The 23,272-nt window shown below is 48.0% G+C and overlaps 1 protein-coding gene across 8 annotated transcripts in view; it reads left to right on the top strand.

The window, feature by feature from the left end:
• Positions 1-22,568, top strand: part of stk36 (serine/threonine kinase 36 (fused homolog, Drosophila)) — an 86,787-nt gene extending 64,219 nt beyond the window's left edge. For 6 of the 8 annotated variants that reach the window (XM_072272005.1, XM_072272003.1, XM_072272002.1 and 3 more), the window contains 10 exons: positions 846-938; positions 1,440-1,534; positions 6,007-6,064; positions 6,342-6,452; positions 7,799-7,873; positions 8,298-8,460; positions 9,833-9,980; positions 14,286-14,442; positions 18,802-19,298; positions 20,036-22,568. In XM_072272005.1, coding sequence (XP_072128106.1) covers positions 846-938; positions 1,440-1,534; positions 6,007-6,064; positions 6,342-6,452; positions 7,799-7,873; positions 8,298-8,460; positions 9,833-9,980; positions 14,286-14,442; positions 18,802-19,275 — 1,374 coding nt within the window. In that variant the 3' untranslated portion in view covers positions 19,276-19,298; positions 20,036-22,568. Of the gene's footprint in view, positions 1-845; positions 939-1,439; positions 1,535-6,006; positions 6,065-6,341; positions 6,453-7,798; positions 7,874-8,297; positions 8,461-9,832; positions 9,981-14,285; positions 14,443-18,801; positions 19,299-20,035 lie in introns of those variants that run through there. The other 2 variants (XM_072272004.1, XM_072272007.1) reach the window with 2 other exon arrangements.
• Positions 22,569-23,272: the final 704 nt, after the last annotated feature.

Below are 23,272 nucleotides of genomic sequence, written 5' to 3'. Positions count from 1 at the left end.
TGAAACTGTAGTCCTAGATCCCTTTGTTCTACCACACTCCTAAAAGCCCTACTGTTCACTGTGTAAGACCTACTCTGGTTGGTCCTACCAAAGTGCAATACCTTACATTTGTCCGCATTAAATGTGATCTGCTATTTTTCAGCCCATTTTTCCAGCTGATGCAGATCCCTCTGCAAGCCAAAATTTCCTTCCTCACTGTCTACTACCCACCCGCCCAAACCTTGCTGTCGTCTGCAGATTTGCTGATCCAGTTAACCATATTTGGTCAGTATACAGATCTCCTGCTTAGAGAGAGGCACTGAGAGACTCTGGTCGGTGTATAGATAAACATATACATACATATATAGAGAGAGAGAGAGACAGAGACAGAGAGAGAGACAGAGACAGAGACAGACAGACAGACACAGACACGAGTGCATGTACAGATCTGTCCAAGAGAACAGAACTGAGCGACATGGTCCATGTACATACCAGCAAGAGAGGGACTGAGTCACCAGTCAGTGTAAATATCTCCCTGAGTGAGGGGAACTGAGAGACAATGGCCAGTGTATAGGTCCCCACACTGAGTGAGAAGGACTGTAAATCACCAGACAGTGTAAATATCTCCCTGAGAGAGAGGGACTGAAGTTACCAGTCAGTGTACAGATCTCCCCTTGAGAGAGAGGGACCAAGAGAAAATAGTCAGTGTACAGATTTCTACCTGAGAGAAAGGACTGAGAAACGCCAGTCAATGCACTGCAATCCCTGTGTGTGTGTGTGTGTGTGTGTGTGTGTGCAAGAGAGAGAGAAAGGGAGAGAGAGACATGCACAGGTGCTTACTTTGTTTGTTTCCTCCATTCTCTCAGGTTATCTACTCCTGCTGTAATGTCAGTAAAGACACATGTCAGCTCGTCATGGACGAGGCTTTACAAAACTTGATTGGGCTCCTGGAAAGTCAGGTAAGTTTCACTCGGAAATCGGACAGCAGTCTCACCTGCTTGACTGTCAGGGTCGGTCTCACACACTGTTTACCTTGCCCCTCCTTCGACTATGTGTAAGACACACCGTCCTGCTCCCACCACCCCTCTCCCCAAGGACTAGGTATTGGGTGCACTGTCCTCTCCCCACCATCAGGAACTGGGCTTAAGTGTGATCATCCTCTTTCACACCTCCACTCCCCCATCCCTGCCCCCACCCCCGTGACAAGGTGGTGGATACACTGTGTTCTTCATGTCCTCTTTACATCCTCTGGGACTGGGCATCAGACAGATCGTCCTCTTCCCCCATTACCCCCTCCGCCGGTACCAGGCTTCAGACACACTGTTCTCTCCCCACCCTCTGGGCTTCGTATACTCCATTCCCTCCCCCTCCAACAGTATTGGACGTCAGAAACACTATCGTTTCCTCTCTCTGGAGTAAGTTAGCAGCCCCTCTCTGTATAATCTGTGTGTGCTCCACAGGTCTCCCCCGAAGACCCCGTCTGGTCTCAGCTCTGGGAACTTTCTCTCTTCCTTCTGTTGCTGGTGGTGATACAGTTGGATCATGTCCCAGACAGGTGCGTTATGTGCTCTCCATGTTCTGACCCTTCCCCTCTCTTCATATCCCAATTGCCCATGCAAGATGTGGCAATTCATCTCCTGTCCCTCTCCCAGAGAGGTCATTCCTTTGGATGGCCACCTCTGACAGCACTGGTTACTACCATGTTCTGTGACCTCGCCACTCCAGACTCCAGGGGAATGCGTTCCTCCAGAATTCCTTGCTAGGTGTTTTTTACCTCCCTGGGTGTTGCTTATTCGGGGTATGGGATTTTTGGGGAGCTTGCCAGCATTCGCAAGGCCCCAACTTCACAGGCAGTGATTGCCCATCCCTCCTCACCCCTACGGATTTGGGTCTTGCCTATCTCCCACCACCTCTGGAGAAGTCCGGCTTGCAGCATCTTTGCCCATCCCTCATCGTCCCTTTGAGAATGTGTGAAGCTTGCCAGCATTTAACGCTCATCCGTCATCGTGCCTTGAGAGAATGGAAGTTTGCCAGCATTTGTTGTTCATCCTCTGTCATTCCCTCCCCGCCCCCAATAAGGTGCTTACTTGCCTGCATTTATTACCCATCCATCAATGCCCCCTCGAAATGGTGGGGTCTTGCCAGCAGTTATCACCCATCCCTCAACATGCCTGGAGAAGGTGAATTTTTGTTGTCATTTATTATCCATCTGTTATTACACCTTGATAAAGTTGTTGCTTGCCAATATTTATTGACCATCGCTCATTGCCCCCTCGAGAAGGCAGGGAGCTTGCCAGCATTTATCAGACAAAAGACCTTGGAGCAGAATTAGACAATTCGGCCCATCAAGTCTGCTCTACCATTCCATCATGGCTGATTTATTATCCCTCTCAACCCCATTCTCCTGCCTTCTCCCTGTAATCTTTGACATCTTGATTAATCTAGAACCCATCAACCTTCACATTAAATATACCCAATCTCCTAGCCTGCACAGATTTACCACAGTCTGGGTAAAGAAATTTTTCCAACATCTCTGTTCTAACTGAATGTCCCTCAATTCTAAAGCTGTGCCCTCTGGTCCTCCGGGTGCAGTCTACCCAGTGCTCTTTAAAGCTTCAGCATTCCATCCTTGCTTTTCAGAATCAGAATCAGGTTTATTATCACCGGCATGTGACGTGAAATTTGTCACTTTAGCAGCAGCTGTTCAATGCAATACATAATACAGAAGAGAAAAAATAATAATAATAAATAAAATAAAAATAATAACAAATGTAAATCAATTACTGTATGCTTATATTGAATAGATTTTTAAAAAACATTCAAGAAACAGAAATACTGTATATAAAAAAAGTGAGGTAGTGTCCAAGGGTTCAATATCCATTTAGGAATCTGATGGCAGAGGGGAAGAAGCTGTTCTTGAATCACTGAGTGTATACCTTCAGGCTTCTGTACCTCCTACCTGATGGTAACAGTGAGAAAAGGGTGCTGGAGGTCCTTAATAATGGACGCTGCCTTTCTGAGACACCGCTCCTTGAAGATGTCCTGGGTACTTTGTAGGCTAATACCCAAGATGGAGCTGACTAGATTTACAACCCTCTGCAGCTTCTTTCGGTCCTGTGCAGTAGCCCCCACATCAGGCAGTGATGCAACCTGTCAGAATTCTCTCCACAGTACATCTATAGAAGTTTTTGAGTGTATTTGTTGACATGCCAAATCTCTTCAAACTCCTAATGAAGTATAGCTGCTGTCTTGCTTTCTTTATAACTACATCGATATATTGGGACCAGGTTAGATCCTCAGAGATCTTCACACCCAGGAACTTGAAACTGTTCACTCTCTCCACTTCTGATCCCTCTGAGGATTGGTATGTGTTCCTTCGTCTTACCCTTCCTGAAGTCTACAATCAGCTCTTTCGTCTTACTGACGTTGAGTGCCAGATTGTTGCTGCTGCACCACTCCACTAGTTGGCATATCTCACTCCTGTACACCCTCTAGTCACCACCTGAGATTCTACCAATGATGGTTGTATTATCAGCAAATTTATAGATGGTATTTGAGCTATGCTTAGCCACACAGTCATGGGTATACAGAGAGTAGAGCAGTGGGCTAAGCACACACCCTTGAGGTGCCCCAGTTTGACTGTCATCGAGGAGGAGATGTTATCACCAATCCACACAGATTGTGGTCTTCTAGTTAGGAAGTCAACGATCCAATTGCAGAGGGAGTTACAGAGGCCCGGGTTCAGCAACTTCTCAATCAGGATTGTGGGAATGATGGTATTAAATGCTGAGCTATAGTCGATGAACAGCATCAATGAATAGCATTTTAATCCTCTCAAAATTAATGTTAACAGTGCATCTGCTGTCCTTACCACCGACTCAACCCGGGAGTTAACCTTTAGGGAATCTTGCATGAGGACTCCCAAGTCTCTTTGAATCTCCCCATTTAGAAAATAGTCCACACTTTTATTCCTTTTGCTAAGTGCATGTACTTCCTGACACTATATTCCATCGGCTGTCACTTTGCCCTTTTACCCAATCTGCCCAAGACCTTCTGCAGACACCCTCCTTCCTCAACACTACATGCCCTTCCACCTACTGTATCTTTATAATCACCTGCAAATTTGGTCCAAATCATCAATAAGTAAGTGAAAAGAAACAGTCCCAACACAGACCCTGCGGCACACCACTAGACACCGGCAGCCAACCAGAAAAGGCTGCCTTTATTCTCACTCTTTGCTGCCTGCCAGTCAGCCAATTGTCTACCCATGCTAGTAGCTTTCCTGTAATACCACGGGCTCTTACCTTGTCAGCTTGATGTGCAGCATCTTGACAAATGCCATCTGAAAGTCCACATAAACAACATCCACTGCCTCTCCTTTGACTATCCTGCAGATTATTTCCTCAAAAGATTACAATAGATTTGTCAGGCAAGATTTCCCCTTAAGGAAACCATGTTGACTTCAGCCTCTTTCATCATGTGCCTCCAAGTACCCTGAAACCTTATTTTTAATAATGAAATCTAACATCTTACCAACCAAAGAAGTCAGGCTAACAGGCCTGTTATTACCTGTCCTTTGCTTCCCTCCCTTCTTAAAGAGTGGAGTAATATTTGCAGTCTTCCAGTTCTCCAGACAATTCCACAATCTAGTGATTCCTGAAAGATCTTTGCTTATGCCTCCTCAATCTCTTCAGCTTCCTCTTTTGAAATGCTGGGATGTAGTTCTTTTGGTCCAGGTGACTTACCTATCTTAAGACTTTCCGCCTTCCCAATCCTTAGTAAAAGCCCCTTGACACTCTTGCATTTCTGGCATTCTGCTGGTATCTTGCACAGTGAAGATTGACGCAAAATAGTTACTAAATTCATACGCAATTTCTTGGTGTACCCTGGATGTTAAGCTCCAAACTATGACCTCCTTTTAGCCATGACTAAGAAATGCCCACAGCATCATACCTGCCAAACTCTGTGCTATAAGATCATCTACCTTATTCCATATACTGCGTGCATTCAAATATAACAACTTCGGTCCTGTATTCATTACCCTTTTTGATTTTGGCTCTGTTACAGTTTAACTCATCCCACTGACTTCAATATTACCCTATCATCTGCCTGTTCTTCCTCAGTCTCACTACAGCTGGCTGTAGTGAGACTACACTACCAAGTGCCCCATCCTTGGCCCGATCACTCCTGTTCCCATGCCCGTGTCAAATTAGTTTCAACACTCCCCCACAGCTCTCGCTACGTGAACCACTACTTGTCATTTCTTCTGGTGTTGCAGTTCCCACAGTGCCGTCGGGTAAGGGGATCCTGGGATTCAGACCTGGCCTCTGCGAAGGAAGGCTGGGACAGTGCAGGGGGTGAGGTGGGAGATCAGGCGAGGATGGTCTGTCCTGGATGGTGTCAAGGTTCCCAAGAGCTGTTAGAACTAAGTATATGGAGAGTGTTCCCATCACACTCCTGACCTGCAGATAGGGAAGAGGTAATGTGGCAGTTATCGAGTCCATGGACTATCTCCACCCAGGGAAGTGGGAAGTGTTTCAGCACTTTTCTCAGAGGCTTCCCACCTCACCCTGCCCATTCTGAGCCTCCTGCCCTTATCCTGCTTGAGAGGTTTGGAATGGGTAGTGGATTGCAGGAATCCCTGACTTGGAGATCTCCTCCCACCTGTTGAAGGTGAAGTAGGGGGCTGGGGTCAGTGTATCTGTGCAATGTATAGGATGGGTCCAAATGGGGAAGTGGTGTCACTCGGTGATCTATAGACTGATGACCTCTCTCCCCAAACTACCCCACTCAATATTTCTTTCTTTCCATTCGAACTCTCTCCCCTCTTAATCACGTTTCTGTCTCTATTCTGTCACCCACCCCCACTCTCTCCCTCTGTCATCTGCCCTGCCGCCACCTGCCCCCCTCACACTCTCTCTTGCACGCCTCCACTCTTTCCCCCTCACCAATTCCTGCCCCTCTCTCACCCTTCCTTGCCCCCTCTCTCCTGAACTCTTCCCACCCCCTTGCTCTCTCTGCTCACAGGCTGGAAGATGCAACCGGTGCAGTCGTCTCGATCTTACTACGATCTCCAGTTCACACTGTGAGTACAGCAGCAATGTGGTTGGGTCAGGGAACGGGAGGTGGAAGGTGGAAGGAGGGACCACTACAGTGGGGTCTATTTACAGGTCTACTCTCACTGTCCACTCTGCCGATTTCACTCACATCCCGGCTCTGGCCCCCACTCCTTCCCTCCGCCTCGCCCCTCCCCCCACCGTAGCCCTCTCCTTACCCCTTTCCATCTTGGTGCCACCCTCTTTCTATTCCCTCTCTCTACTCGCACCTGTCCCTCCCCCCTCACCCTCACTCCTCTTCCACAGAGCGCTGCAGCCCTCCTCTTGATCGAATTGAGGTCTCGAGGTTGTTCCGTGGAGCTTCAGCTCGAAGACCTTCTGCAAGCAGCCCTTGTCACGCTGACTTCCAGCTTCCAGGTAGGTGTAGCACCTCCCAGCTCCACAGGGAGTGTGTGATGGGAGGGCGCAGAGGGAGCTTCACTCTGGGTCTGACCCCAGGAGTGTGTGGTAGGTTGGTGTGGAGGGATCTTTACTCTATGGCTGATCCTGGATGTGGCTGAAAGGGTAGTGTGGAGCTACCTTCACTCTGATATGTGGAGGTGCAATTAGTATGGAGGGACCTTCACTCTGATAGGTGGAGGTGCAGTTAGTGTGGAGGGACCTTCACTCTGATAGGTGGAGGTGCAGTTAGTATGGAGGGACCTTCACTCTGATAGGTGGAGGTGCAGTTAGTGTGGAGGGACCTTCACTCTGATAGGTGGAGGTGCAGTTAGTGTGGAGGGACCTTCACTCTGATAGGTGGAGGTGCAGTTAGTGTGGAGGGACCTTCACTCTGATAGGTGGAGGTGCAGTTAGTGTGGAGGGACCTTCACTCTGATAGGTGGAGGTGCAGTTAGTGTGGAGGGACCTTCACTCTGATAGGTGGAGGTGCAGTTAGTGTGGAGGAAGCAGGGAGTCTGGTCAGATAATTGGCAGATGGGAGGCATTGTAGAGAGAAGGGATAAAGGCGTAGACTATTGAATAAACAGGGAGCAAATTCAGAAATCAGAGGTGTAAAGGGACTAGTGCAGGATTTCCTAAAGGTTAACTTGCAGTTTGAGTCAGAAGTAAGGGAGACAAATGCAATGCTAGTATTCATTTTGTGGGGACTAGAATATAAAAGCAAGGATGTAATGCTGCATCTTTTTAGTATTATAAGCAGTTTTCGGGCCCTAAATCTAAGAAAGGATGTGTTGCTATTGGTTAGGGTCCAGAGGAGGTTACCAAAATTGAGGGGGTTAACATATGAGGAGGGTTTAATGGCCCTGAGCCTGTACTGACTGGAGTTTTAGAAGAATGGTGGGGGGTGCATGGTGGATCACATCGAAACTTACCGAATATTAAAAGGCCTGGACAAAGTGCATGCAGAGAGGATGTTTCCTGTAGTGGAGTCTAGGATCAGAGGGTGTAGTCTCAGAATAGGAGGGTGTCCCTTTAGAACAGAGATGAGGAGGAATTTCTTGAGACAGGGTGGTGAATATGTGAAATTCATTGCCACAGCCGGCTGTGTATATGTGTATTGTGTGGATATAAAAAGAAGGTTGATGGTTCCTTGATTAGTGAAGCCATCAAAGGTTATGGGGAGAATGAATTGAAGAGAGATATTAATGATAGAATGGCAGAGCAGACTCAATGGGCCAAATGGCCTAATTCTCTTCCTATGTCTTAAATAGCCCTGAGGAGTGTGTGAAGGTGGGTATAAGTACTGTGTTTCCTTATTTCAGCATTCAGTTACCCCACCACAAGACCTGGGCATGTTGGACGGGCTATTGATCCTGTTGCTGCAGATAGCTGCTGAGGTATGGACTGAAAAACACCCCCTCCACTCTACACCTCTGTCACTCTCACTCCCCCATCCTCTCCATCGCTTCCACCCTCCCCCATCACCTTTTCTCGTTCTCCCTCACTGTCACTCCCTTTCGCTCCTGTTGTTTCCTTTCTCTCTCTCTCTCTCTCTCCCTCACTCTCTCTTCCCCCCACCTCCTTCTCTCTTCCATTATGACTTAGTGACTCTCTTTCCCCCTCACCCTCCCAATCACTCTTTCAATCCCTCTGCCCCATCTCTCTCTGCCTCTCTCTTTCTCCCACCCTCTCTTGCTTTCCTACCCTCTCTTGCTTTCCTACCCTCTCTCTCTCTTTCCTTCCCTCTCCTTCTCTTGCCATCACTCTCTTTCCCTATGAGTCAGTGACCCTCTCCACCTACTCCCTCCCTCCCTCCCACAGGGTGCAGCTGCCATTCTCCAGGGTTCTGAGGTGTGGCCACTCAGCTGGCGGAGGGTGTGCCGCGCCCTGCGCATCTGCCCGGAGGGGCCGCTGATGGAAGGGGACACGCCGAGACCAGGAAGACCCACCCCTGTCCCCAACTGGAGCTGTCTCTCTCCCACAGGTGAGTCCAATTCTGCCTCCTCCCTATGACCTCTACCACCCACCCTCTCTCCTCACCTCCCCACCTACCACCTTCTTGCCTGTCCCTTCTCCTGATCACTTCCCTCTTTCCCCCATCCTCTCCCTCTTTTGCCACTCCGTCGTTAGGTCGCATCTGGAATTTCCACTTGGTGGATGATTTCCCTCCACGCCGCTCTGACATATTGAGGGGTTACAGCATTGCCTACTGCCAGGTGGCTTTAAAGAGATCACCACCTCCTGCAGTGGGTGACAAGGACGTCTAAGTGCCTTGTTGTGCTCTTAGCGCTCCACCACGCCTGCTGGCCTGCCTTCTTGACCGTTGGACGATTAATCGGTCTCTTCCACTCAGTCAGCCATGGCCAGACTTCACACGCTGGGATAGGCAGATCTCCCACCGCACTGAGGGTCGAAGACCCGTCGGCTACCATCACCTGGTTTGGCCTGTCTGCCGAGACAGTTTACCAGGATGTGGCCGCTGTGTGTGTTACAGCTACTTGGAGCCACAGGTGAGAGCTGAGCGCCAGGTGGGGACCAAAGGTGGACGAGCTGCCCTGAAAAGGGCACAGCAAGCCCCCCACCAGAGGTGCTACCCTCCCTAGACACCCCATACACCCCTTCACTCTAATCGTCACTTCCCTTGCCTAAAATCTTCCACTCCACACCCTCTTCTCACCTTCCCCTTTCCCATGCGACCCCTCTCTCCTACATGCCTTTCTCCCCCTCTCACTGCTTCCCCCAACTCTCCCTATCTTTCCTCTCCTTCTTCCCCCTCCCTCTTTCCTCTCCCCTCCCTCTTTCCTCTCCCCTCCCTCTTTCCTCTCCCCTCCCTCTTTCCTCTCCCCTCCCTCTTTCCTCTCCCCCCTCTTTCCTCTCCCCCCTTTCCTCTCCCCCTCCCTCTTTCCTCTCCCCCTCCCTCTTTCCTCTCCCCCTTTTCTCTCCCCCTTTTCTCTCCCCCTTTTCTCTTCCCTTTCCCTTCTCCCCTCCCCTTTCCTCCTCCTCTGCTCCCCCTCCTCCCTCCCTCCCTCCCTCCCTCCCTCTCTCCCTCCCTCCCTCCCTCCCTCCCTCTCTCCCTCCCTCCCTCCCTCTCACCCTCCACCTCACCTCCCACTCCCTCCCTCTTCTCCCCCTCCCCCTTCGCTGGCTTGGCTCACTTTCTCTCATGACAACCCTGCTTCCTCTTCTGGGTACACCTGTCTTCCTAATAGCCCCTCCTTTCCAGGAAACCCCACCCCTGCACCTCTCCTGGCTCCCTCACTCCACCTCCTCCAACTCTCCCACGTCCCACACCTCCCTACTTGTTGCCCTCGTTATTTCTCTCTCTGATTTGCTCCTGCTCTCTCTTTCCTGGACAGGGCTTCTGGCTTTCCTCAGTCTGGCCACACTGGTGTTTGCCACCGTTCCCTACCAATGCATTCCGCTGCTCTCCAGTCCCTCCAGTGTCGTGTTGGCAACACTCGGGCATCTGCTGTCAGAGCCATTTCTCGCTCATCTGAGTCAAAGGTCAGTATCCTGGGCCAGGCACAGAATGAGACAACCTCCACACCATCCCATCATATAATCCCCATGTCAGGTACAGGGTGAAGTTCCCTCTGTACCGTACCTTCACACACTCCTGGGATCAGACCCCAGATTGAAGCTCCCTCTGCCCCATCCATGAAATTGTCTCGGGGTCACGCAGAATGAGGCTCCCTCCACGCTGTGTCATTACACGTTCCTGGGGGTCCGACACACAGTGAAGGTGGCTCTGCACTGAGCCATCATACACACCTACAGTGGCATGCAAAAGTTTGGGCACCGCTGGTCAAAATTTCTGTTACTGTGAATAGTTAAGTGAGTAGAAGATGAACTTATCTCCAAAAGTCATAAAGTTAAAGATGAAACATTCCTTTCAACTTTTTAAGCGAGATTAGTGTATTATTTTTGTTTTGTACAATTTTAGAGTGAAAAAAAGGAAAGGAGCACCATCCAAAAGTTTGGGCACCCCAAGAAATTTGAGCTCTCAGATAACTTTTACCAAGGTCTCAGATTTTAATTAGCTTGTTAGGTCTATGGCTTGTTCACAATCATCATTAGGAAAGGCCAGGTGATACAAATTTCAAAGCTTTATAAATACCCTGACTCCTCAAACTTTGTCCCAACAATCAGCATCCATGGGCTCCTCTAAGCAGCTGCGTAGCACTCTTAAAATTAAAATAGATGGTGCCCACAAAACAGGAGAAGGCTATAAGAAGATAGCAAAGCCTTTTCAGGTAGCCGTTTCCTCATTTTGTAATGTAATTAAGAAATGGCAGTTAACAGGAACGGTGGAGGTCAAGTTGAGGTCTGGAAGACCAAAAAAACTTTCCAAGAGAACTGCTCGTAGGATTGCTAGAAAGGCAAATCAAAACCCCCGTTTGACTGCAAAAGACCTTCAGGAAGATTTAGCAAACTCTGGAGTGGTGATGCACTGTTCTACTGTGCAGTGACACCTGCACAATTATGACCTTCATGGAAGAGTCATCAGAAGAAAACCTTTCCTGCGTCCTCACCACAAAATTCAGCAACGCTCACAGCAGAGGCCCTATAAAGAAGGTGGGGGGAGGGTGGGAAGGAGAAGGCTGGTAGGTTCCAGGAGAAAAACCAGTAAGGGGAAAGATAAAGGGGTGAGGGAAGGGAGGCAGGGAGGTGATAGGCAGGAAAGGTGAAGAAAAAATAGGGGAAAACACAATGGGTAGTAGAAGGAGACAGAACCAAGAGGGAGGAGGTAGGCAGCTGGGGGATGGGGCCCCTTCCCCCTACAGTCCTGGCGAAGGGTTCCGGCCCGAAACATCGATCGATCTTTTCCACTGATGCTGCCCGACCTGCTGAGTTCCTCTAGCGTGTTGTGAGTTTTGCTTTGACCCCAGCATCTGCAGATTATTTTGTGTTCACAAAGTTCAGCGTCAGAAGTTTGCAAAGGAACATCTAAACAAGCCTGATGCATTTTGGAAACAAGTCCTGTAGACTGATGAAGTTAAAATAGAACTTTTTGGCTGCAATGAGCAAAGGTATGTTCGGAGAAAAAAGGGTGCAGAATTTCATGAAAAGAACACCTCTCCAACTGTTAAGCACAGGGGTGGATCGATCATGCTTTGGGCTTGTGTTGCAGCCAGTGGCACGGGGAACATTTCACTGGTACAGTAGAGGGAAGAATGAATTCAATTAAATACCAGCAAATTCTGGAAGCAAACATTACACCGTCTGTAAAAAAAAAAAGCTTAAGATGAAAAGCAGATGGCTTCTACAACAGCGTAATGATCCTAAACACACTTCAGAATCCACAATGGACTACTTCAAGAGGTGCAAGCTGAAGGTTTTGCCATGGCCCTCACAGTACTCTGACCTAAACATCATCGAAAATCTGTGGATAGACCTCAAAAGAGCAGTGCATGCAAGATGGCCCAAGAATCTCACAGAACTAGAAGCCTTTTGCAAGGAAGAATGGGCGAAAATCCCCAAACAAGAATTGAAAGACTCTTAGCTGGCTACAGAAAGTGTTTACAAGCTGTGATATTTGCCAAAGGGGGTGTTACAAACTTTTGCTTCGGGCCCTTTTCCTTTTTTATTATTTTGAAACTGTAAAAGATGGAAATAAAAAAGTAATCTTGCTTAAAATATTAAAGAAATGTGTCATCTTTATGCCTTTTGGAAATCAGGTCATCTTTTACTTGCTTAGCTATTCACAGTAACAGAAATTTTGACCAGGGGTGCCCAAACTTTTGCATACCACTGTATGTCAGAGAATGAATGAAGATCCCTTTACACCATCTCGTCCACTCACACAGAGTGAACTTTCCTCTGCACCATACCTTCATACCTATCCCCACCCTCCAAAGTCAGCTACAGGGTGAAACTCTCTCAATTTTGTTGTGTTGTTCGTTATTTTATCACATGAACTGAGCTATAGAAAAGATTTTTGTTTTACATGCCTTCCATACAGACCATTCCATACATCTTATCATTCACACACCCCTTGGGCCTGGGGTCACAGAGTGAAGCTCTCTCTACACTATTTTATCACACGGTCTCAAGGTCAAACACATTCAAAGCTCCTTCTACATCATCCTATCATGCACTCCCAGAATCAAACAAGGTGAAACTCCCTCCACACCATCCCATCACACACAGTCCGTGGTCAGACGCAATAAAAACTCCCTCTACATTGCCCCATCACACACTCCTGGGATTGGACTGAATAAAACTCCCTCACACTGTTCCATCACACACACGCCCCAGGGTTGAGACACAGGTTGAAATTCCCTCCACATTATACCATGACAACCCCTGCCCGCCCCCAGAGTCAGACACAGAGTAAAACTCCCTCCACGCAGTCTTATCACACACACAAACCCCCCTCCCCCCTCAGAGTCAGACACTGGATAAAACTCCCACCACATCATCCCATCACACGCTGCTGGGATCAGACAGAGTGAAACTCCCTGCACACCATCCCATCATGCAACCACCCTGGAATCAGACACAGAGTGAAATTCCCCCCACACCATCCCACTGCACAATCCCCAGAGGTGATCTACAGGGTGAAATTCTCTCAACTTTGCTGTATTGTTTGTTACTTTATCACATGAACCGAGCTATAGGGAAGATTTTTGTTTTACATGCCTTGAATACAGACCATTCCATACATCATATCATTCACACACGTCAATTCATTGGAACAATGCATTCAGATGCTACTAAAGTAAAACATTAACAATGCAGAATAAATTGTCAGATTGCACAGAAAGTGCATTGCAGCCACAATGAGGTACACTGTGTGGTCAAGAGTTCATCTTGCTCAGTAGTCTTACAACAGTGGGTTAGAAACTGTCCTTGAGCCTGGTGGGATGTGCTTTTGAGCTTTTATATCTTTTGCCCTTTGGAAGAGGGGAGAAGAAAGAATGTCCAGGTGGGTGGGGTCTTTGATTATTCTGGCTGCTTTTCTCAAGTAGCAAAGGGTATAGACAGAGTCCGTGGAGGGGAGGCTGGATTCCGTGACGTGCTGAGCTGTGTCCACAACTCTGCAGATGTTTCTGGGGTCCTGGGCAGAGCAGATGTACCAATCGATGATGCATCTAGATAGGATCTTTTCTGTGGTGTATCGGTAAAAACTAGTAAAAACCAGGGGTGTGCTGAATTTCCACAGAGGAAGAGGTATTGGTGAGCTTTACATGGTTGGACCAGGACAAGGCTGCTCGTGCCATTCACTCATTCACTTAGAGCTCTCAGCCCTCTCGGTCTGACATCGTAACCGTTGATCTTCATCGCCCTCTTCCTGAAGTCAGTGACCATCTTTTTTACTGACATTGAGAGGCTGCTCAACCCCACAACCTTCCACTTCTCAGCCCATCGGTGTGTGAGTATTTTAGGTGGGCTGCCTGAGCCCATACATTCAACTACGGACAATTTACTGTTAATTTCTGAAGCTAAATGAGCTCTTGTGGCTAGTTGAACTGACAAAGGTAGCCTATTTTACATTGCATGGTCAACCTTCTGAAATAAAGATCTGTATCTACTTGTTCTGTGTCACGTGGCCAGCATCTTGTTTAGTTCAGGGATTTCCCCCTCTGACCATGGGCCAGAGAGCAATTTACAGTGAAGGTTGCTGCTGCTACCAGCATAAGAGGTCTCAGGGGACGAAGCAATCTCCGGTTCAGTTGAACTGAATTACCGGTGTCTATATATAAACAATTTATCATCTACATATCATGTTATCAGGTTGTCTTGACACCCTGTTTCTGTTCTCTCTGGTAAATGAAGTGTCCCATTGTCCTGGTTTTGCATGTGCAGGTTCTGCTCCGAGCCCGGCCAGGACTTCGTGTCCTGCCTGGTGCTGCGAGTGTGCCAGCTCCTGTGTTTTCCCTTCGCCACAGATGTGGAGGAGCCACTCTTCAGTAATGTCCTGCTAGCCCTGCTGGAGGGAGACATGGTCCAACACCTAGTGCAGGTATGTGACACACATGTCCAGCCATGCACAGAGTGGCAAGCGACGCTGCGCACTGCAAATGGTCCACTAGCATGGGCCTTCAACCCGGTATGATACACACGGTCCACATATACAGACATGTTCCACCAGACACACAACCCACACTATACACACACTCCACATGCACAGATAATCTCACAGTCCCCCATAGTGCACATGCTGCAAATACACAAACATGCAACTACGCTTAAACACACACTCCTCGTGGACACTTAACCCCATGCCATACACATACCCCACATGTATAGACTTGCAACACCACACCGTATAATTCATTTAATGGTCGTGCAATCGTACATGAATACAGCCAAATGAAAAATCGTTACTCCGGGGCCAAGGCGCACAACACAGTACCAACGTCATTCATAGCACCAGGCACACAAACAGGACCTATCAAAAATCAAAAGTATTCAGCCCACCCTCCCCAGTAAGTTTTAATTTTTATTGTGAAACCCCTTGGTTTCCTCGGCTGTGTAAGTCTGGGGAAGACAACCTCTGGCCCCGCCAAACTCGTGAGATTGAGGCTCGATCCCACCCCAAGCCCCCTGTTTTTGTGCAGGGTGTGTAATTTGCTACCCTGTTACAAATTAGTGCCACGGAATAACAGACAGTACGCCACATATGACAAAGATTTATGTTTATAATTCTTAATTTGACTAAAGGGTTAGTAAAGAAAAAAGCCTATTTTAATGAAACAGTCTAATGTGCACAAGTTGGAGCTGTCAGTTTCTCCAAGTCACCAGTCCTCAATCGATCTTACCCTGGGCTTCGTCAAATCACGGTCCTGCTCCAGGTCAAATCCTATGACTCCTTCTCTCCAGCGTCTTCCGTCTTCATCTTGTCTGGAACAAATGCCCCAAACCCAATCTTAGTGTCCCTCACCAGAGAAACCTCCCCTTAATTCCACCATCCTAATTGGATGGCACACATTTCTCTTCATCTCTTCATCTTCAACAATAACCCAAACATAAGCTGAAAACAAGCAGCTCTCACAGAACTGCCAAAATGAAATACATACAGCATAACAGTAAAAATATGAACCAGGGTATTACAATTGTTTTACAACATTGAATCACATTGGATTTAATTTGGCTTTTTTAACACTGCTCAACAGAAAAAGCCTCTTTCAAAGAGAAAACTAATCTCTACAAAGTGATCTAAATGAATTACAAATATAAAACACAAAATAATTGATTGCATAATCAATTACTGACCCCCTTCAAGTCAGTATTTAGTAGATGCACCTTTGTTAGCAATTACAGCCTTGAGTCTGTGTGGATAGGTCTCTATCAGCTTTGCACATTTTGCACCATTGGTGCAATTTTACACCACTCTTCTTTACAAAACTGCTCAAGCTCCGTCAGATTGTATGGCAATCGTGAGTGAACAGCCCTTTTCAAGTCCAGCCACAAATTCTCAATTGGATTGAGGTCTGGACTCTGACTTGGCCACTCCAGGACATTGACTTTGTTGTTTTTAAAGCTACACATTCCTGTGTAGCTTTGGCTTTATGCTTGGGGTCATTGTCTTGCTGGAAAACAAATTTTCTCCCAAGTCGCACTTCTCTTGCAGACTGCATCAGGTTTTCAGCCAGGATTTCCCTGCATTTTGCTGCATTCATTTTACTCTCTACCTTCACAAGACTTCCAGGGCCTGCTGCAGTGAAGCATCCCCACATCATGATGCAGACACTGCCGTGCTTCACTGTAGGGATGGTGGGATAGTAGGTTTTTAATGATGTGTGGTGTTTGGCATAGCCAAACATAGTGTTTAGTCTGATGGCCAAAAAGCTCAATTTTGGTTTCATCAGACTGTAGAACTTTCTTCCGACCAATTTCAGAGTCTCCCACATGCCTTCTGGCAAACTATGGCTGTGATTCTATGTGAGTTTTTTTTTCAACAGTGGCTTTCTCTTAGCCACTGTTCCATAAAGCTGCGACTGGTGAAGCACCCGGGCAGCAGTTGTATGCACAGTCTCTCCCATCTCAGCCAATGAAACTTGTAACTCCTCCAGAGTTGTCATAGGTCTCTTGGTGGCCTCCCTCACTAATTCGCTGCTTGCATGGTAACTCTGTTTTTGAGGACAGCCTGCTCTCAGTAGAGTTACAGCTGTACCATATTCTTTCCTTTTCTTGATGATAGACTTAACTTTACTCCAAGGATATTCAGCGACTTGGAAATTTTCTTGTTTCCACCTCCTGACTTGTGCTTTTCAAATCACAAACAAGAGAAAATCTGTCGATGTTGGAAATCCAAGCAACACACAAAATGCTGGAGGAACTCAGCAGGCCAGGTAGCATCTGTGGAAAAAAGTACAGTCAACGTATGAGGCCGAAACCCTTCGGCAGGATGCTGCCTGGCCTGCGGAGTTCCTCCAGCATTTTGTGTGTGTTCTGCTTTTCAGTAACCTTTTCACGGGGTTGCTTGGAGTACTCGTTTGTCTTCATGGTGTAGTTGTTGTCGGGGTACTGACTCACCAGCAGTTGTACCTTCCAGATACAGGTATATTTTTACTACAATCAATTGAAACACCTTGACTGCACACAGGTCTGCAAAAACAGATCTCAATTTAACTAATTATGGGACGCCTCAAGCCAATTGCCTGCACCAGTGATGCTTTGGTATGTCATATTAAAGGGGAAGGAGGAATACTCATGGAATCAACTATTTTGTAATTAATTTAGATCACTTCGTAGAGATCTGTTTCCACTTTGACACACGTCTTTTTTGTTGATCATTGTTTTAAAAAAAAGCCAAATTAAATCCACTGTGATTCAGTGTTATAAAACAATAAACATGAAACTTCCAAGGGGTTGAATACCATTTACAGGCACTGTAGCATATGATAGCAGTAAAATACAGTCACACACAAACAAAATATTCCAAGGCCCTGTATGAATTGTGCAGCAGTCTGCAGTCAGACAATAGATCTTGTCTTCTGCCAAGTGAACACTGGATGGCGCCACCAACTCCAGCATGAACACTGCAACACTGCCTCAGGCACTCCAGTGGAGCGCACCGACTCCAACGCCTCTCTCCTGGGCAGCTGCAAGCGGGTGACAACACCGTTTGAAGCCTGGTCCTCTCTAAGACGGAGGCCATGCAACTCCCCCCACTATTCGCCAATCAAACAGTGAATCAGACTTCCACATCACCTGAAAAGTAAGTCTCACCGTTACCCTGCATACAGCCTTCGCAGACCGATGTCTCTCTGATGCTGACAGCAGCACCTAGTCCAGTTCCTTCAGTTTCTCCACCAACCAGCAGCTCGCTGATGGGGTAGACCTGCGGTACTTTAAGTTCTTTATGTTCAGTAGGGTCTTGTGATCGTAACAAATACCTTTAAAGAAAGGTAATAACACCTTTAGACACAGCCCCATAGAAGCTGCTGTGTCTTAAGCCTATATATACTTCTACGTCAAATGTAAGCTGTAGGTACCGCATACCCTACACAGTAGGGTGATGTGCACCTCCACAAAAAAGTAACTTACGCATCGTGGCGACGCAGACCGCAACAACAGTGATTGGTCCGCTTGGCATCGCATTTCCTCCTACGCATTTCCAGTTGCTTTTCTCCGCCATGTCTGTACACTGATGCGAAATAAATGGTTGGAGACGATGAACCGAATTGCCAAATCTACCTGCCGACATCCGAAGATATTTGAAATGCATTTCCTTGTCCATGTCTCTCACAAAGGAACTCAACACAGTGGCATAGAAACCCCACCGCCAGCTAGCGTTTTGGCGGTGAATTGTAGAGCGATGCAGACACAACAATGCATGCTCGCTATGGCGTAGGGCTATGCAGAAGTATAAATCAGGCCTACGGCGTAGCCCGTACGCATAAGTATAAATCAGGCTTAAGCGTGCCACCACCTTTATGAGAGGTAGAGATGCTCCACGTGCTCTGTACTGGCAGTTTTACTGTAACACTTCCTTCCCAAGCACTCTCTTCACCAGCCTTCTCTTCCCAGTGCCCACATCTCCTTTTACCCTACCCTCCTCCAACAGTCTGCACCCTGAATACACTTACATTGCAATATAAGCCACAGACACAGAAGTTCACAATGCAAATAGTTTTCTTTAGAAACAGCTTTATCCTGAACATAACCATTCGAGTGAATTAAATATTTTCTCTTTCTCTCCCCCTTCTTCCTCCTCTTGTCTCCTCCCTCTGCCCACTCTTGCCCTTCTATACCCTCTGACACCCCGCACTCTCTCTCAATCTGTATCCATCCTCTTCCCCTTTTCTTCCCTGCCCCTGTTCTACCCTCTCTCCCCCTTGTATAACCCTCTCTCTCTCTCCCTCCCTCCCCCCAGCTGACTCTGTGTGGCCTGCCCTCCCCAGAACCTGACCTGCCCCTGTCTCTGCTCTGCCACCTCTCCCTGTCGGCAGTGGGCCCCATCCAGGAGCGGCTGCTCTCCAGCCTGCCCCCTCCTACCCGCCTCTCCTCTCTGCTGAGCCAGCTCCTCTCCTCTCCTCCCCCCTCTGCTTCACCCTCCTCACCACCCCCTCCTGCTCTCTTACTGTCACTCCTCTCCTTGCTTTGCCGCCTCTCTCCCCCTACTCGGCCACTACTGCGAGATGCATTGGAGGGAGAGGGAGGCGAGGGGAGTTCCACGCCCTGTCCCTCCAGACCCCTGCTCCAAGCTCTGTCCCACCCACACCCTCTGGTCCGGTCCCAGGCATGTCAGCTGGCCTCTGTCCTGCGACTGGAGGGCGAAGCGGCAGGGAATGGGGTCACCTCTCCAGGATCCCCACCCGCTCCCAGAGCTTTCCCTGAGGGAGAGTGAGCTGCTGGGCAGGAGTCCAAGAGGTGAGTGAGAATTTGAGGAGGAGGAGGAGGAGGAGGAATGATGGTGGGAGAAGGGAAAGATGAGTTAGGGGGCCTGGGAGTGGAGAGAGGAGGCAGAGGGAGAAGTTCCACGAGATGTGAGTGAATAGGGAAGGAAAGGGGTGAAGAAGAGAGGTGGGTTAGGAGGGTGAGGGTATAGAGGGAGGAGGCAGAGTGTCTGAGGAGTGAGTGAGGGTTGACGTGGCAGGTAGATGGAGGTTTGGGTGGACAGAGAATGAGAGGAAAGGTCAGGGTAGGTGGAGTGGGGGGAGGGGACAAGACTGGGAGGGGGAGAATTATTATATAGGCATCCGTTAGTCTCACAAGACCATGGATTTGCACCTTGGAAAGTTTCCAGGGCGCAGGCCTGGGCAAGGTTGTATGGAAGACCAGCAGTTGCCCATGCTGCAAGTCTCCCCTCTCCACAACACCGATGTTCTCCAAGGGAAGGGCATTAGGACCCATACACCTTGGTACCGATGTCGTCGCAGAGCAATGTGTGGTTAAGTGCCTTGCTCACGGGCACAACACGTTGCCTCAGCCAAGGCTTGAACTAGCGACCTTCAAATCACTAGACGATTGCCTTAACCACTTGGCCACGTGCAAGGGACCTTTCTCCAAGAGGGAGAAAGGTCCTTTGATTTCCAGCATCTGCAGATATTCTCTTGTTTGTAACTTGAGCATGCACAGTGAGACTAACTCTCTCCTACTTCCCCCAGGTCCTGATCTCCCTCAAGGCTCCCAAGCTTCTGGCCCAGCTGTGGGATTGGTCTGTGCCTTCTCTCACCACCCCTGGCATGCACACCCAGTCATCGGTCCAGAGGTCTCTCCATCACTACTCCCAGAACTTGGACATCTTGTGGTCACCTCCCCTCCTGACACCATGCCTCTCTCCTGGGACAACAAGGGCTGAGGGTTGTAAGCAGGATGGGAGCTGACAGGGACCGAGGCAGCCAAAGGCAAAAGGTTGGGCTGGGTTGGGGGTAGTGTGCAAGAACAAAGTCCGTGGTGTTGAGAGGTCACAATTCAGTGGTGGAGATCACATAAGTGAGGGGCGAAGGGCAGAGGTCAGATCAGTGAGAGATTGCAGGTCAGGGATGGAGCCTAACAACAGAAAGGTCAGGGCACTAAGGGGTTGGAGGTCAAGGGTGGTGAGAGGTCACAAGTCCGGCAAAAGTGACAGACAATGGGTCAGGAACGAAGGTTTGGGCACAGGTCGGTTACAGGTCAGGGTCAGCTAGAGATCAGCTACACAGGCTGTGAGAAGTCAGTTGGTCTGGGGTTGAAAGCAGACACAGCAGCTATTTTACCTGAGGGGCTCCAAGAGCTGTTCCCTCCCTAGGTATAGGGGGATGGCAGGTGGAGGGAGGGAAATGGGTAGAGAGACCTCCACTTCCCATTGTGCACCATACCATCCATCAGCTCTGTATGTCCTCACATTAAATTCTATCTGATAAACTATCACATCCAAATATTGCATATTTAGTTCATCCATAGCTTGTACGTTGCTGTCGAGTGAGTGCTGCACACAGGGTTGCTAGCCTTGAGTGCCTGTGCCAGTCTTTCCTGGAGGTCAGCTGTCTTTCCAGCATCACTGACCTTTCTCAGTTGCCATCCAGTCTTTCCTGGAAGTCACTGGTGCTCCAGATGTCGCTCACATCATACACCAGAGTGCTCTCTTCAGTTACCTGATGAGGTAACCATAGCCTTTGGCCAAGAGCAGGTGCCCAACCCTCCAAGAGTGTTTTGACCCCCTAACAATGACACTCCCCAGTTGGCTGGTCAGCAGTCACTACCCATCTGCTGACTTCCAGCTTAGCTCCTCCCGCCTGCTCCATATCCAGCAAGAGGCTCTTTCTGCTTCCTCCCCCATCCCACGAGCTGCTTGGTTCTTCTTTTCATCAAGGCCCGGCACAGACAACAACCTCCATGCCGACCTTGCTGGGAACTCTGTACAGCCAATCTCCATGGGGAATAGCCACATCTGCTGTGCTTTGTCTCTGCACTCCTGGATTAAGGACTGATACTTAAGGGCCTTCCTCTTGTGAGTCTACTTGAATCCTTCCTCCCATGGTACTATGTGTGCCACCAGGATGATTTTCTTGTCTTCGGTGGACCACAGTACAAAATCTGGTCAAAGTGTGGTTTGCACCAGTTCTGGGAACTGCAACTTCCTCCCCACATCAACCCTCATCTTCCATAAAGCACTGGTGAGGCCTCACTTAGAGTATTGTGAGCAGGTCTGGGCCCCTTATCTTAGAAAGGTTGTGCAGAAACTGGAGAGAGTTAAAAGGAGGTTCATGGAAATTACTCCAGGATTGAATGGTTTGTCATATGAAGAACATTTGATGGCTCTGGGCCTGTTTTCATTAGAATTCAGAAGTATGAGGGGTGACCTCATTGAAACATATCAAATGGTGAAAGGGCTCAATAGAGTGGATTTGGAGAGGATATTTCCTATGGTGGGAGAGCCTAGGACCAGATGACACAGCCTCAGAATAGAGGGGCAGCCTTTTAGATTGGAGATGAGGAATTTCTTTAGCCAGATAGTGATGAGGCAGCTATGGAGGATAAGCCTTTATGTATATTTAAGGCAGAGGTTGATAAATTCTTGATTGGTTAGGACTTGAAGGGAGATGGTGAGAAGGCAGGAGATTGGAGTTGAGAGAGAAAGTGGATTAGCCATGATGAAATGGTGGAGCAGACACAATGGGCCAAATGGCCTAATTTGGCTCCTGTATCTATGATCTTATGGGCTTAATTTCCAGATGAGAAGTTATTTAGTGTTCTGTGGTTGGATATAGCATGCACAATTTTGACTGTTGGGCTCTCTATTTGTCCTGCATGATTCAAGCTGGTAGCTGATTGAGAACAAAGGGCCACAAATGACCAATTGTCACTTGCTGGAAAGAGGGTAATAAATGGATACTGGGTTAGAGCAGAGCCAGTAAGAAGGTGCTAAAGGTTAGACGTGTGACGTGTAGCCAGTGACTGAAACGCAATATTTGAATTGGTAAGAAATGAGTATTAAAGAAAACATTCCGAGTGTGCTGGCAGCACTCTGGGGGTTTACTATCGTGGATCTGAGGTGCCCCATTGACATGAAGATTCGAATGGGACTATGAGAAACACGTCCAGCAGCAAATATTCCTTTTTAACTTGTATTATCTTTTCTATTTGGTTGGTTAAATTCATGTGTTCTTCTGTTGAGATAATAAAGCCTGAGAAGAGTTTATTTGTAATAAAGGTACATGTCAGTAATTACAGATTCTCTCTGTGCCTCCCTGATCATTAGTACAAGGGGTGATACTAGTAACAGAATTGGCATCCCTGGGTGGGCTTGAGGTTCAAACTCCCGATGAGTCAGCTGGAGACTCAAGTCAGACCACGTGGGGCATGGTAGCTAGTTAGTACCAATCCAGATGAAAAATTCAGGGAATTCTGCAAGTCCAAAGGACTTAGATTATTTTGATTGGAGGGGATTCCTCCAGAAGTATGTATTGGGGAAATGGCCCCAATATGGGGAGTATGCTGGACACACCAGTGGTGAAGGTGGCAAAGCTCTTCTAAAAATTGCCAAAGGGAAATTGTCAGACAAGGAATTTAAGTGGCTACTAAAATCAGTAACAGTGGCCTGCCTCAATGAGGAATTAAACAGGATATCAGCAAAAAGCTGACACCAAACGAGATAGGTTACAATAGGAAATATAGGAATGATGGCAGAAAGCTGAAGCGGAGCAATATTGGTGAGAAACTAAGATAGAGTGGGATAATTTAGAAGATGAAAACAAAAGACTCCAAGAGGAAGTAGAAACCCTTCAAGGGAGATGCAACTATTTGCAGGGACTGAGACTGAGACATTTGGTGCATGTGAACCAATATCATCTGAAATGTGAGAATCTAGATAAAGAAAGGAGTAAACAGAAGGAAGAAGCCAATTTAGCTGAGAACAAATT

The sequence above is a fragment of the Mobula birostris genome, chromosome 11 (assembly GCF_030028105.1).
Source record: "Mobula birostris isolate sMobBir1 chromosome 11, sMobBir1.hap1, whole genome shotgun sequence".
Lineage (NCBI taxonomy): Eukaryota > Metazoa > Chordata > Chondrichthyes > Myliobatiformes > Myliobatidae > Mobula > Mobula birostris.
The sequence above is the reverse complement of the archived record's forward strand: the minus strand, read 5'-3'. Positions and strand labels throughout refer to the sequence as shown.